This window comes from Girardinichthys multiradiatus, chromosome 18, assembly GCF_021462225.1.
Source record: "Girardinichthys multiradiatus isolate DD_20200921_A chromosome 18, DD_fGirMul_XY1, whole genome shotgun sequence".
Taxonomy (NCBI): Eukaryota; Metazoa; Chordata; class Actinopteri; order Cyprinodontiformes; family Goodeidae; genus Girardinichthys; species Girardinichthys multiradiatus.
The window spans coordinates 46,633,853-46,649,656 of record NC_061810.1 but is presented as its reverse complement, the minus strand read 5'-3'; the positions used below and the strand labels follow the sequence as shown (position 1 = coordinate 46,649,656).

The 15,804-nt window shown below is 40.6% G+C and overlaps 1 protein-coding gene and 1 long non-coding RNA gene across 4 annotated transcripts; both read right to left on the bottom strand.

Moving 5' to 3' along the window:
• Window positions 1-811: 811 nt before the first annotated feature.
• Window positions 812-12,920, bottom strand: pld3 (phospholipase D family, member 3). 3 transcript variants are annotated; one of them, XM_047390653.1, is made up of 12 exons: window positions 12,784-12,920; window positions 10,474-10,541; window positions 9,771-9,821; window positions 9,532-9,686; window positions 7,019-7,199; window positions 6,550-6,664; window positions 5,199-5,326; window positions 4,620-4,817; window positions 4,370-4,509; window positions 2,356-2,521; window positions 2,157-2,256; window positions 812-1,909 (listed from the first exon to the last, which is right to left on the bottom strand). In XM_047390653.1, exons 2-12 carry the CDS (start codon window positions 10,498-10,500, stop codon window positions 1,722-1,724), a joined length of 1,449 nt encoding a protein of 482 aa, XP_047246609.1. In that variant the 5' UTR covers window positions 10,501-10,541; window positions 12,784-12,920; the 3' UTR covers window positions 812-1,721. The 3 variants fall into 3 exon arrangements, with proteins under 3 accessions (XP_047246609.1, XP_047246608.1, XP_047246610.1); XM_047390652.1 differs by lacking the exon at window positions 12,784-12,920 and adding an exon at window positions 10,738-10,925; XM_047390654.1 differs by lacking the exon at window positions 12,784-12,920 and adding an exon at window positions 10,610-10,639.
• Window positions 12,921-14,749: 1,829 nt separating this feature from the next.
• LOC124883733 lies at window positions 14,750-15,804 on the bottom strand. Its single transcript, XR_007042301.1, has 2 exons — window positions 15,673-15,804; window positions 14,750-15,260 (listed from the first exon to the last, which is right to left on the bottom strand). It is a non-coding gene; the product is annotated as an uncharacterized LOC124883733 (long non-coding RNA).

Sequence of the window (15,804 nt, the reverse complement as noted above, 5' to 3'; positions counted from 1 at the left end):
GCCAGCCGACACCAGCTCTCTCTTAAAGATTAGCGTCACGCATACAAAGTGCATTATATATACTACACTTGGGGTAGTTGTGTATTTCTCCAGAAACCTAGTGAAATTATGAAATACTAATTCTGGTTATAGCGTAGATAACCCTCTAATATAATCTGAAGAGATTGTGTTGTCGCCTCTCTTGGTTTTGGAGAAATACATTCCTGAAAGTGGGACAAATGCATATAATGGTTGAGCATTTTGAGGTATTTTGACAAGATATTTCTCCAAAACCGTACAGTAAAATATAAAATATTTATTCTTTTACATGAAAGTTGTAAAAATGTAATTAATATAAATGTTCTGTAGGTTACTTTTCTGTTTTCCTCTTATTTTCTCAACCGTTGCCAGGATCTGCGTCCTTTCTGCTCCATTACCGTAAAGCACTTTGTATGCGCGACGCTAATCTTTAAGAGAGAGCTGGTGTCGGCTGGCAGGACCGCAGTTTTCTTCTGTAGAGTTGATGTCTCCTCACTGAAGCGACGCTGCAAGCCCTGCAGTTCGAGCAGAAGTTCAGAGATGCGGAGGATCAGAGTCTGCTGCTTTAGTCAGCGCTAACCAATAGGGAAACGTCTTACATCGTTCGTCTTTAGGCCCCGCCCAGGATGTTCATGTTTCCAGAACTCAAAATTCGTTGAGTTCAACCAAAAACAGAGAGCGTCAAAACCAAAAAAGCGAGACTCGTAACCAAAGATTTTTGACCTGCGCAAATAAAAGTTTATGTTTTGCAAATAACTTTTTTCTCTTTGTGAGAAAAAACTCTGAAAGTTTTGATCACAACTTAATATTTTTTTGATTGAGATTAGTTTTTTGTTTGATTGAATAATATTGAGACAAATTTAACTCCATATAAATCCAGCTGTTCTGTTTCTGTTGAATGTTTTGGAGGGGTTGGGTTCTAAAACAACATCCCAAGGTTTGAACATCTCACAGAGCTCAGTTCAATCCATCATCAGAACATGGAGGAGCATGGAACAACTGCAACAAAACATGGCTGTTCTTTGGCAATCGTGGAAAACTTTGTGTGCCGGTAAACTAACTCTGCATTTCACCCTGAACACACCATCCCGACGGTGAAACATGGTGGCGGCAGCAGCATGCTGTGGGGACGCTTTTCTCCTTTAAAGACTGGGAGGCTTATCAGAGTTAATGGAAAGATAGCTGGATGAAGGAAACCTTGAGACTGGGGCGGAGCTTCGCCTTCCATGACAACGGTCCCAAACATTCACCTATGATGGAATGATATAGGTCAAAGCATATTCATGTGCTAGAATGGCCTAGTCAAAGACCAGACCTAAATGCAAAAGTGATTCTGTGGCAAGAATTGAAAACTAAGGTTCACAAATTCTCACTATTTAATCTGACTGAGTTTGAGCTGTTTTTACAAGAAGAATGGGTTAAGCTGTCTCTAGAGATGTAAAGCTGAGATATACCGTTTCCTTTGGTCTATCACATAAAACCCCTGAAATACATTAAGGTTTGTGGGAGTAACGATATAAAATGTGAAAAATTTGTTCAAGGAGTACAAATACTTTTGCGAAGCTCTGTGTATTCATCTCCTCAGATCCACCGTTCACTGTTAGTGCAGTTGTTCTCCACGCAGGTGCAAAATGCCAGAGAATCTGAATGCTTTACATGTGCAAATGAGTGCTGATATGAAAGTGTAACGCTGGCTGTAGAAACTAACAGAAGTGTTTGAGGTTTGAGCTGTGGGTGATAGGGGTGCTGTAGGCCGAGTGCCAGTCCCGTTCAAAGACAGCCTTCAGCTGGGATTGGACGGTTGGGTTTGGTGACCAGGACCCCGTCTGGTTTACGATCAGTGCGGAACCGGCCGTGCTCAGAAAATAGTCCCCCGACCAGTTAGACGTCCCTGAGGACAGAAATACACACATTACATGATTGCATATATGAACTGTTGGGCCAACGTACAGCTAAAGATTCAGCTCCATCACAGAGAGATGGTTTGCTCCCAGTTAGTAGCGCAAAAGGAGCACAATCCTTTAGTAATTAGGGATGTTTTTGGATCTTTATGGGCTTCATCACCTCCCTAAAGTTTATACCACAGAAATATAAAGTATTTCACACCAATAACCTGAAAACAAAACCATAAATCTTACCTATGTATGCTACTTTGTCGGTCACCATGTACTTGTTGTGGTTCACTCTTGCAAAAGGAATCTCTTTCTGGCTCGGGTCGGCGGGAACCACAAACAGCCTCTGAATAAACAACACATAAAATCCTCACTTTGTTACGAGAACAGACGTGTCACAGTAAAAAGCTGCGGTGTTTTTAAGGGCTGCAGAAGAACAACTCACCACCTGGATGTCCAGTTTGTTTCTGAAGTCGTGAACTGAAGCTAGAGACTTCAGGAAGGGAAGCATGACAGGTGGAGAGTGCTGCCAGCAGCTGATCAGCAGACGCACATGGACCTTCTTCTCGTATGCCGATCGCCTCAGCTGTGTGTCGATGTCTGCCCAGTACCTGCAGGGAGTCCAACTCCTCAGCTCAGATTGCTCTCCAGTCAATAACAAGGCTTTTAACAAATTTTTCTTAGAACTTTGTTAGATTTTGTGAATCGCAGCATGAGTTTAAATGAGTTTAATTGGAAAAACTGGAGACAAAATCCAAAACATAAAGCCTAAAATGAATGTGACTATTTTATCAAATAATACTTTAAAAGCAGGGTGGAATAAATATGCAACATTCAACTGCAATGGTTTTTAAAAAACAAACTGGGTGCACAGGTTCACATGTACTGTAATCCACAAGGGCCAACCGTATTCATACACGTGTCTCACGAATATGTGGTTAAATTAGAAGGTTCCAACTCAAACACACTTTTTGCAGCAATCACAAGTATCTAGGATCTTCTCTTTTCTCAAGATCAAATTCATTTAAAATGGCAAGTTGGTAAATATATGCCACTAATGCCTGTTGATACACATTTTACACATAGAAAGGATCGTATTGGAAGCCCTTTATAGCTAATTTGTAGACTAAATACCTACATTTACATGTTTTGTTTGTCCTTACTTCAAGAGAAAAATCTAATTTAGTTTAAATCTGGTTTACAGCAAATAACAATAATAATAATTATTATTTATATAATAAATGTAAATAAATTCAGGGAGAAAAGGGTGAAGAACAGTCCATAATTACCTCAACCAAGGAGGTTATGTTTTTGAAAGCGTTTGTCTGTTTGCTCAGAAAGTTCTGAACCCATTTTGAAATTTTCAGACAAGGTGTGTTTTAGGACAAGGAACCGATGATTAGCTTTTGGAGGTGATGTGGGGCACCATCTGGATCCAGGATGTATTGGAAGCATTTATTCACTGTCAGACCATGGTGCGACAACTTGAAATTCCCACATGGTTTCTCGCCCTGTCAGCAGCAGACTGACAGTGGCCTTGGTAGAGGTCTGCGCTCTCTGAAAGCTTTTCTAGTTTTTTTTAAATTGGGTTGAGGCCACTCCAGAGGCTTCATGTCAGTCTTCTTTGTCCATTCCTGCACCAGTGCTGATGTGCATTTCTGACCAATGTCCTGTTGGAACAGCCAACTGTGTTGATGTTCTAACCAGCTAACCGCTGATTTGAGGTGTTGGAGAATTTGGAGGTAATCCTCCTCCTTCAGTATTCCATCAACGTCATTCAATGGAAGAGTACAACTGGAGGGAAAACAACTTCATAGCATGATGTTGCCACCACCGTGTTCCCAGGTTGCAATGCCTCCAAACATACTTTTTTTTTTATCATTGTAGCCAAACAGCTCAAGCTTTGTCTCGTCTGACCGTAAAACGTCTCCATGGGACCAGCTGCAAATTTCAGTCGAGCTTGAAGGTGTTGATTTTGTAGTGGGAGCTTCTTTGATGGTCTGCAACTTCCCAGTTAGTGCAGATGTAAAACTGGCTACCCCAGGGACAGTGACACTGGTTTTAAAGCACTTTCCAGTCCCTGGCTTGAGTCTTGCTGGTTCTTTGGTTGTTCATGAACATCTAAACCAATCTGCTTTCCTCTTGGTTCAAGTCAAATGAGATTCTAAAACCTTCATTCCAACTTAAAAAAAAGATTCAGGTAAATGTATGTATGTATATAACCTCAGCAAAAGCAGGAAACAAATCTGCTAAAGGAGGTTGTCATTAATGATTAACATCTTGCTTTGACATGTTAATATTTGCAGATTTTCACTAAATATGAGCCTCTGCTGTGTCTGACAGGATTTCTGGGTCTATTCAGTCAACACAGACGAAAGTTGGTGCAAGTTTTCTTCTTCTGGACTACAGTAATCCACATGAAGCTGCAGCTAGCATGGCTAAAATCCATACAGCTTTACCTTTTAGGATGTGAAAACTCTGTAGTGGGCAGGTAGTTCATGACAGCGATGTAGATGAACTTTTCTGCATCCTCCATCACGCTCAGAATGGACTGAAGATCCTGAGTCCTGCCGTCTGCGCAGAAGGATGGAGGAGAACTCTGTGAACAGTAGAGGAGAAAGGCCGACGTGTGATTTAGCAAAACAGGAAACAGGGAAGATCATCTGAGAAGGAGTCTGATGCTCCATTGGGAAAAAAATGGATTCTCACAGAGAGATAAACGCTGGATGGTGTACTGTTCAGTGGGAGCTGAAGAGGCGTGTCCTTGTTGTACAGAGTGGAGAAGCTGGATGGCCACGGTGAAGGGATGGACTCAGTCTCTGCTACGAACCAATAAGCTTCAAAGATCTTCTCCAGATCTGACGCCAAACAGCTGCAGTTGTAGACGACTGCTCCCAGCTCCTTCACCTGGAGAACCGTGGAGTTCAAAACGTTTCAGAAATGAGGCTCTGACTCTTGTTCCCATTTCTCCTTCCTTCAGTTGTGCTTAAAATGATTCGTTTCAGAGATTGTCCGCTCATAAAACATTACATTCAAATCATTTCTGGATTTGTTTTGAATAAATTCTTAAAAATAAGCTGTGGTTTGAATTACTGTCTGCATCAGTTTTATCACATAAGTGGACATTATCCAACAGCAGCGAATGGAGCTTAAAAATAAAGAAAATTCTGATGATTTGGACCCTTTACAACATTTAACTGTAACTTTAACAGGACTCTCCTTTCTCCTCTGTCCTCTCTTGATCTGAGTCAGCATCCAATCATTTCAAGCAGCCCTGCTGGTGCGTACCTGCGTGAGAGACCTCCAGTCCATGTTGGCGCTGCCGATGTAAATGTGTTTCTTGTCTATGACCCAGAACTTGGTGTGGAGAACCCCTGAGGTGAGCGCCCTCATGTTAACGGTCCTGACGTCGGCTCCTGAAACACATCTGGGCTTTAGAGAGAGCAGAGGCAATCCAACACATTTAGACCTGAAGATATTCATTCTTAATGTTCAGATTATAGCTGTTTATTGCAAAGATACATTATAGCAAATAAAACATTATAACGTATCAATAAATTATACAGAATACGTAAAAATATATGCATGATTCCCTAAATCTCTATTTTTTAATTATTAAATGTACAGACAAATAAATAAGCGTTTAATGTATAAATGAATTAAACTGTAAATAAATAAATGTAGAAATAAATCAAATTATACAATCATATTATCATATACCTGTATTTTCTTTTAAACAGCGTATATGTGTGTGTTTATGGAGGCTGCACGGTGGCACTTTTGTTAGCACTGCTGTAAGAAGGTCCTGGGTTTAAATCCCAGCCTGCTTGGAGTTTGCATGTTCTCCCAGTGCAGGTGTGGGTTCTCTCCGGGCACTCCGGCTTCCTCCCATGGGAAGCCAAAAACATGACTGTTAGACTGGACTCTCTGAGTGTGTGCATGGTTATGTGTTTGTGTTTCTCTGTGATGGACTGGTGACCTGTCCAGGGTCAAACCTTCCTACCTCTCGCCCAAAAACTGAATGATTCGGGTTTATTCTTGTAATGGTGCTTCTATTATTTACTCCTAAACATCTGAAAGGATTGTGGGGACACTACAGTCGATACAGAGCCAGATGTTCCAAGTTCCGATTTCTGGTTTAGACCTCTCCCCCATTTAACTCCTACTACACCCAGACACTGATGCTACTGCAAGTTGAATATACTTACTAAGCTGAGAGAGCAAATAACAAACCTGTCACAACAGTTTATTGTAGGAACCAACGACAAATCTGTGTGTGAGTTTCCCAAACTTTGGGTTATTACGACCTGCTCCGTCTGACAGGCTCCACGATTCTCTTTAAGAACGCTTCAGAATAAAAATACTTTATCAAAGCCTAATAAAATGTCTGGAAAAAATGTATATCACTGAAAATAAATATTTGTTTCATATTTTCAGCAACTTTCTTAAATATTTAAGCTTTGTCTGGGTTATTTTCATTAAATTTCAAATATGTCGGTATGTGCAAAGTCTGAAAGTTAAATGCCACTTCATCTCATCTTATTTCCTACCTCTTGAGTTGAACCTAAATTAAAAAGACAAATTGATAAATCAGTCTTGCAGGTGCTGATGCACAGATGAATGAATAAAAAGCAGCCACCTGAATCGTTGAGCAGTTTGAGGTCAGCTTGTGGTTTACCCTCCTGCGTGTCGACCGCAATCCGAACATGAAGCTTCCCGGAGAGTTCAGCGAGCCTCTTCAACACTTCCTCCCCCTGTGCAAACAGCAACAATCACATGTATTATGCTGCATGATGCAGTCCAGGCAAGCCAACAAAAGCAGCGCAATTAAACATGGCTGTTACAACAAACACAGAATAGGCTGGTAATTCTGGAGATGTTAGGAGCCCTTAAATAAAATGTGCATCAGCTGAGACACTCAGAGAGGCTTAAACCTGACCTGACGGTCCTCAGTGTTGGTATTCCATAAAAAAGCCTCAAAACCTAAACATGTTTTCACCAGATGATCACCCATCTGACCTCGCATCTGTTCACATATATCCTGAAACGTCAAACTGAGTTTCAGAATCAGTTATGAGAGGCAATAAAGGAACCAGGGTCCTGATCACCTGAGATGCTGTGGGTTCCTGAGTGCCGGTGTCCTCGTTAGTGAGCGTCCAATAGAAGGAGGCAATGTCGACGCTGCTGCGCGCCTCGCTCATCAGATTGATCCACGCCTGGAAGATGGAGGGGTTGGTTGTGCTGGAGTTGAACTCCAGCCCCTCGGGGATGCTTTCCACCAGAACAATCCTGATTGGGAAGATGAGAAGGAAGCACGGGATTGGATGACAGGAAACTTCCCAGAAACCATCACCACAGCCCAGCCATTAACAGCGTGGCCATTAACATCACAGTGGGGTTGTACAGAGCTCTCACAAGTTTACAGAACCTGGTAAAATGCCAAGTTTGGTAACGTAAAAAAAATAAAATAAAAAATACAAGAACATTTTAAACTTTTTCCACCTTTAACGTGACCTATATCCTGTAAAAAACCCACATTTATTGGTGGAATAAATACAAAAATAAAAATGCTGCAATAACCTGGTTGCATAGGTGTGCAAACCCTTAAACTAAAACCTTGTTGACCCAACCTGTGAATAAATGTCATCATCTAGTCTCCTTTGGTTGGAGTCCATCTGCATCTTGATTGGATATTTACCCACTCTGCTTTGCAAACATCCTCCAAACCAATCAGCTTGGGAGGACATCATCTGTTGTGTTAATTTAGATTTATGCCTGGACTCACTGTGATGCTGAAAAATAAAGTTCCTCTTCATGTTCAGTATCCTAGCAGACACCTAAAGGTTTGGATGGAAACTGACTGGCATCTGAAACTGTTAATAATTTCACTCACTGTGAGAAAAACCTCAGATGCATCTAAAGAAAAACCAAGCCCAGGTCATGATGCTACCAACACCATATTTTACTGTGGGGATGGGGATCTATCTATCTATGGGTAGGGCTAAACGATATCAGGAAGATATTTTATTACCAAAGTAGTGTTAAAAATTGCATTTACAAAATCGATTATGATTAACCCAAAGACTCCTGTCTCTAATTTTCTCTCATCTCCATTGCAGTGTCCCTATCATCATCCATGGGGTTTAGCCTTTAAACCACTTAAAACATGGATTGATTGTGGGCGGTAATGCCAGTTAGAGTCCATTTAACTGGTCAACATGTTATCGACATGCAGAGAGTGAATGCCTCCAACCAAGTATTGCATCCAAGCAGTCCTTTGCGATTGCAACATTGCATGCACTGATATTGTGATGACCATTAATGACTTGCTCTTTGTGCAGCTCTATCTATCTGTCTGTGATGCGGTGTGTCTTTAAACTGAAGTTTGGCATCGGACCATAACCCGTTTTCCTAGAAGGTTTAGGAATATTTAAACCAAGCCTGAATATTTTCTTTAGATGAAAAGGCTGCGTTTGTTAACCCAACCTCTCAGTCCAGACTTGGAACGAATACAAGAGAATGTCGTCACATGTAGAACCCAACCAACACTGGCTAGAAGCTCCCTCAGTGCAACCATCAGCCAAACTGACCCATTTCAGTCCAGTTACTGAGGGCTCGTTTTACTCTGCCTGTATATTTATAACATACTCTCCTCTAGACTGATATCTTTGTAAATTACGGCTTTAGCTCAGGAATGCAAATTAGCAAACGTCAAGAAAATCTTACTATTGCAAATAAAGTTTATTTCTGGTTCATCGGATTCACTATAATTAATGTTTGATGTCAGCAGTAGAGCCTGTGACCGATATAGGGAGGCCTCAGTCCTCGACGCAGCCGTCCCGAGCCTGGAGAGCTTTCCTGCTCGTCTTGCCCCTCTCCCCACCCCACTTCCTGTCTGACTACCTCGAAAAAAATAAAAATAGGCCACTAGCGCTGCAAGCAAATAAATAAATAAATGATGTTAGGTGCGTGCAAACAAAAAGTATTTATCTAAGGGCGTGCATACTTATACAGCCCAGTCATTATTGAGTTTTTGGTTTTTTTCCTTTGACAGATCAGATTTTTAGATGTATTGGACATCATATCTGCTACATTAAAGATGGAAAAAGATTTTCATGATCACAGTTTTTACTCATGGAAAACCTGGCATTTTAACAAGAGTTTACAGGCTTTTACCATCCACTGTATTTTTTTCCTAATCAAGAGAGACACAGGAAGACGCAGGAAGATGTGGTGACTTCCCAAAGTGTTCAACTATTTCCCAGGTTGCCAGGTTACAACCAGAGACCTCAAGGTGTCTTACTAGGATTTTAAGAAACACACAAAGTGCCATATAATTATGAACTGGAAGAAAAATGACAACATGGTTTTCAGAAAATTTCAGAAAAGTGTGGCGTGCATTTGTATTCGGCCCACCTGAGGAAATATCTTGCAGAACCTTGTTGGCTCATCACATTGAGGTTTGTGGTTGTAACATGACAAACGGTGAAAAGGTTAAAGGGTTCTAGTATGAGGGTTGTAAAACAAAGAAATACTGAAAGAAAACAACAGACAAGCAGGATTTGTTATTTCCCATCCCTAACAAAATGTCCCTTCAACTGTTAAGCAGAGGCTTCCGTACTTGCAGGGGTCTGAGCAGGACTCAACCTTCTCCTGAAGGCAGCTGGTGATGGAGGTGGGATGGTGATGGTAGGAGGAGGATGGCAGGGTCACGATGTTATAGAGGCTCATGGCAGCAAGAAGCACACAGGCCACGCAGGCCAGAGCGATCAAACACTTGGAGTCCCAGCAGAGAAATGGTTGGATTTCATTACTTAGTCCTGACTGAGAACCACAGACTGAATATGAGGGGAAACTTACCATCTGGGCTCTCCGGCAGGATTCCTGCCTCCTCCCCTCTGCATCCACCAACTACAATCACATTATCACAATTATTACTCAACTCTGTGTGGATTTTCATTTGATACTGGGTATGGATGCTTAAACTAAAATCTACAGCTATTTTAATACCTAATTACAGTCACCTGTGACACTTGATCGGTTTCTGAGAAGTGAAAGCAGTTACTGTAATATGTGGGTGAAACTGGAATATCACTTCCTGTTTCTTTACTTGTCTTTTATCAAATCAAAAACTTCCTGTTTTTTTGCAGAATAATCTCATGACTCTGAGTGATACAACAACCCAACAAAACTGTTTAACCAGGGAAGAGATAAACTAAAAAAAACAAGAAGTAAAAGATTTAAAAAAAAAAGCTTAGTTTAAATGCACAGATTAATTAATATGTTCTAGCATTTTAAATTATTTATTGGCACAAATCAAGACATTAACCAAAAACAACTCATTAGGATTCATTTTATATTAAAAATCACTTTGGAAAAGAGACAAACTCCTGTCAAAACCAATATCAGAGGCAAAGCAAAGTCAAAGAAACATTACAAAGGATTAAAACCTACAGATGGTTGTTTTTTTACTTGATAAACTTTAAGAGAAGTCGACCTAGTCCAATGTAAAGATATTAAACAAAATTGTAGTAGGTTACCAGTGCATGAAGAACAGAGTTACCTGGTTATAGGGGATGTCCGTCTTCATGATGACAGACGAGGTGAGATCTTTCGGTTCAGGTCAGATTTCTAAACATGAAGAAAATATATCATCATCTGAACAGAACAGCTAATCAGACTGAAGATGTAAAACTCACACCAGATGAGGTGACTGTTTAACTGAAGACAACAGAAGCTGGTGTTCACTATCAGTATTCAGAGCTATTAAGGCTTCAGCTGCTTGGTTAGAGAACAACAGCGCCGTGTCTTCTCTGCAAACACTCACCGCTACCTATCCTTTACAAACTGGACAAAGAGAAGCTTCCAGGCGTTTGAAATGTAAAGACCATCAGCTGCACGGCTCGACTTCAGCACAAAGTCGCGCAGCTCCGCATGCAGGTCAGGAGCTGGCCTCAAACTAAACACGGGTATTCAGTCAATGAAACGGGTGAAAAAACCCAGATAAAAACAGACCTGTGATTAAAGAAGAAAGGAAGTTCAGATGCTGACAGCAACAATGTGGCCTAATAACGCTGTAAAATCCCTGAGGTGGCAGTCACGAGAGTTTGTGTTTAAGAGAAACATGTGACCCATCTCTGCTGCTGGCACATGAACACAACAGTTAGATCAATTAGGCCGTCCCTAAACTTTAAAATCAAACTAATGCATCTGGATAAATCACAGGTAGGCATGGTACGTCACGAGATCCTCACAATCTTTCTTCTTCACGCTGAAATGAAAGAATGTTGCCACAAATGGTCTCCAACCGTCTGACCTAAGGTTACCAGCAACACGGTATGCAGTATATATTCTTGTGGTGTGCGTACAGGCCTTTACTTTGTGCACCATCCAGGTGGGGGGCTGGGGGCAGGAGGGCTCATACCCTTTCTCTTGCATTTCTTAAGAAGAGTTTGAACTTTAGATGACCTTAAATACCACCATGCTATGGTACTTAAAGAAAAACATTGAATATGGTCTAACTGCTTTTGTTTAAAACTAAAAAGCTGCGATTATTCCAACTCCTGCTAAAACAGGACGTCAAATATTAGTTATAGTAAATGTTAGCTAGAACAATTATTTACTTGATTTTGATATACTGACTTTACCAAACTTATAATAAAGCACAAAATTAGGTTGTAGTTTTCAAGTAAACATAATTTTTTTGCAGAATATTACACCGTTTCTCTGTTCTTCTCTTTACAGAGAAACAATGAAAATATAACAAGCCGACATTATGTCTTCAATTAGTTTGGCTACCTGCTCAGGTAGCCAGCCTGCAGTCTGCTGCTTTACAGACAGGCTGCTCATAGTTGGCCAGCTGTAGTTTTAAAATAGCATATCCTTAATAAAAGTGATGGGTGGAGTGTTAGCTTTGACTCTCCATGTTTTCTCCAACTGACTGGCAGTGCACAGCAACATGTAGGGGAGGGGCAGCGCAGCGTTAAGGTCTGTATTTACTCTGCAAGAGGTGGCATGAGGAATAACTAAGTTTGCTCTGTGCAGGACACTACATACTTCAGGGAATCTTGAGTGCAGAACTCCTCAGATGTCCTTCTCAGTGGAACAGTGGTTCCAGTTTTCCACGTTAACCAAACAAACTTCAAACTTGGGTCCAAACACAAACTTCTTGCAGTATATCTGCAGCCCTTTACGTTGTGCACCATGCAGGTAGGGGGAAACTTTAAGACCAATGTGATGGAAATGTTTGCAGTTTTGAAACTGTAACTTTTTAATACCTCTAAACCTCGTTACTGGTAACCTTCAAAAACACAGATGGAGACCACAGAAGCTACTTAGCAGAAGAAACATGACAGAAATAATTCAAATGCTGTTGAGTAAACGTTCAGGCCTGCATAGAGTAAGGTGATTTGATTAAGTCCTGCCATCCAGTTTAATGTTAGTGCTTGCTAACAATATGGAGTGTCACAACTCATTTTATACGACCTGGAAATAGGAAATCCCAGCTTCCGAATCAAACGCACCATTAAAACTCTCAGAAACTGATAATGAAATAAAATCACTTAAAACTAAAACTTCGGGCGTTTCTCTCTGCTGCATTAGAATGATTTTAAACAGCTAAGATCACTGAGACTTTGTTTACAATGAGTCGAGGTCAGCTAAATAACTAAAACAACCACATGTCAGTAAGTTAGCTCACTTTAACCTTGCAGAAATAATTCAGTTTACCGTAAAAATATAAACTGATTTAGAGTGAGAGAAACAACTTCAGTTTTCAAGTGAGATAAGAAGACAGAAAGTCGCTGACAAAGCAAAACAAACAATATAAAAACGTAACTTTCAGTTAAAAATAATAGAAAAACTGTAAACTCGCCTGTTATCATACGTCCAGGTTTGTTAAACGTCCTTCTATACCCGCGTCTAGCTGTGCTCCTTTAAACATAACGTTTAAATACGTTCAAAAGACAAGTTAAACGCTTTCTCTGTTACTAGCTTCACACAGAACCGACAACGGCAAACTGTGGAGTTGGTCATGTGATCCTGCGAGCCAGCCAATCAGAACTCATCTGTTGCGTTGACGTAACGCAGGAATTTACAGTATCACGTTTTACCACACGAGGACGCTGTTTCACTTGACTCGAACAGAATTGCACTTTTTAAACACAATCCTGTTCATGCTAACGCTGAACCACAGAAACGTAGCTATTGATGGTAAAATTAGGGCTGGTATTGAATCTATACAGAGAAACGAATATATATATTTCTAGTCATACTATTAAAATCTCTGTAACTGTAGTAGAAACTGATCTAAAAGTGTAAAAGGAAGAAGAAAATAATACTGTTTTGAGAATATCTCTAATACACCCTAAAGAAAAAGGGTAAAGAATTAGGAATCCAACATTATATTTAGTGCTCATAAATGTGGTGGACAGAAAATAGCTCAAATCTAGATGATTCTCCAAGAATCATAAAAGACTATAAATAAAACTAACGTGTAAATGGTTGCTGGCTTTGTTAAAGATGAAATACAACAATTAAAATAGAAATATTTAGATAAACTCATAGATTTAATATATTTTAAAAATATAGAAAAAAAAAACTGGTAACAATATGTGCATTACAGAAAATAAAACTCTAAGTTACAGGTCTGTCTTCATTCCGACCCTCACCTATGGTCATTAGATACGGACCATGACCAAAAGAGCAGGACCCCCGAAACGAGGGGCCAAAATTAGCTTCCACTGTAGGGTGGCTCGACTCAGCCTTAGAGATAGGGTGAGGTGCTCTGTCATCCTGGGGAGTTCTGCTTCGAGCATCTGATCTGGATGCCTCCCTTTGGAGGTTTTCCTGGCACATCCTGCTGCGAAGAGACCTTTGGGAAGAGCTAGAGATTGCTTTTGGAAGGTGTCCCCAGGGAGAAGGGTAGCTGGGATTCTCTCCTGGACCTATTACCCCTGTCACCCAATCTCAGATAAATGGAAGGCAATGGATAGGAGAAAGGATGAGACACTGAGGTGGATTCAAAACTGCTTCTCAAGTGCAGGACTTTACAGAATTAGAGGCAAGAATCATAAAACACAAACTGCAAGACCATCCTGTAAACAACATAAATAGTGAATCTGACATCGGAACAATGAAAACTATTTGGCCTGGAGTGTTTGAATGCATGGACACAGGAAGGAGCAATATCTAACTGCTATAATGACCATAAATTAGGGCTTCAAATAACAGAGACATGGTAAATAAATATTTTGAGACAAACGTCTATCTGAACAAAAGAGCTGAATAAACAACACAGAGGAACCCACCTGATGGATGGACCCTCTCTGCAGGAACAGGATCTTGCTGCAGGAGATGGACCATCCTCCATCCCTTGGAATTGAATTTGTGCATGACTTGATACCTGACACCCTGTGGAAGGGTCTATGAACTAAAAGCTCAGAGACTTGAAGGGGGAGGCATTGGCATCCCATGGACCCCAGACGACATGAGGGGTAAGGCAACTGTGGCCCTCAGACCTCGGAAGACTTGGAGGGGGAGCTGATGGCAACTCTTGGACCCCGGAAGACTTGGAGAGTGAGGCAATGTCCCTTGGATGCATGAAGGCATGAAAGGGGAGGCAACGTCCCTCCAACCAAAGACCTAAAGTGGGAGATTATTTTGCTTTGTTGTTCTGTAAAAAATGTGTTTCTAATGTTTATCATTTTTTTGTAGTAATTTGTATGTTTATCTAGATGTTTTGCGAAAGGTGTTCAGCTTTTATGATGACACCGTACACGTTCATCAGAATAATAAGCCACAGCAATCTGTATACAGTTTAGATGAAACTGATTGGCCTATTTAGTTTGTTTCATTTATTTACAGTTGTATCTACAACCAGCAGTCTCCTTTAGAAAAGAGCTCTTAAACATTTTAGTGCTGATTTAGAAAAAAATGAGAAAAAAGTGTTTTAAGAACTTTTCTCAGCAGTGGAGGAAATATTTACTTTGTGATAAGAAGAAAATGAACTATAATGTCTGACTATGAACGGTATAGAGCTACTTTAAGATTTGTTAAATGTTTGCACAAATGCAGGTGAAACTATAGAAATACATCACCATTTCTCATCTTACGGCAGTTATCTAAAAGCTAAAATTAAAGATAGTGGCTTGAAATCCAGCAGAGGGCAGCAGAGCGCAAGAATAGACCGTACATGCAGGCAGGTGTGATGGTTAGGTATGGCGAGCTCCTGGTCTCTCCCACCAGCAGCTCACAGCACAGGGAGCAGCTATATCCATGTAAAACGGTGGAATGTGCCTTTATTTAAAGACGTGATGAATGGGCCCAGTTTCCCTTTGTTAGCGGTGAAACCTGCAGACCGATAAGAAAGAAAGAAACAGAGAAATTCCAGGTTGGTCACAAAGGCAAACACACCTGTTTCTTCGGGTTAGTCACTGCAACATTTCTTGCAACATTTCTGTATCCCAAAACACTGATATCAGAACGTAGGTGTGCTTCTTCCTGCAGGTGGAAAATTGCTCTGGTGTGTAACCACAGAAACCAGGCTAGAAAAACCTAGACAGTTTATTATTTTACAGCAACAAGGACAGACTTATAGTGAGGCAATAAAAAACTGGCAGACTTCTCTTCTGCAGCAAGAAATCATTTTTGAATTTATTATTAAAATTATTATTATTGTGTAACATTTATTCCCAAGATTCCCATGTTAGGTGAAATAAAATAGCATTACTCTGCATTGTGACCCAAACTGTTACTTTCTAACCTGCTCCAACTTTGAAGGCAACATGTTGACAGTGAACCACAGGAGCCTTTTTCCTCGTTTCCCCAATCTTGATGCTTGGTTGCCAGAAGCTGGTTAATGACAGACTGCTGTGCTTTCAAGTTTTATTTTTCC

What these genes read in the sequence shown, in the direction of transcription:
- pld3 (XM_047390653.1), bottom strand. Translation starts at nt 10,500, where the DNA reads ATGAAGACGGACATCCCCTATAACCAG. An exon ending in CCTGCCGGAGAGCCCAGATG is followed by an intron (nt 9,687 to 9,770) that starts GTAAGTTTCCCC and finishes TGGGACTCCAAG; the next exon opens with TGTTTGATCGCTCTGGCCTG. An exon ending in CAAACTGCTCAACGATTCAG is followed by an intron (nt 5,327 to 6,549) that starts GTGGCTGCTTTT and finishes GATGTGTTTCAG; the next exon opens with GAGCCGACGTCAGGACCGTT.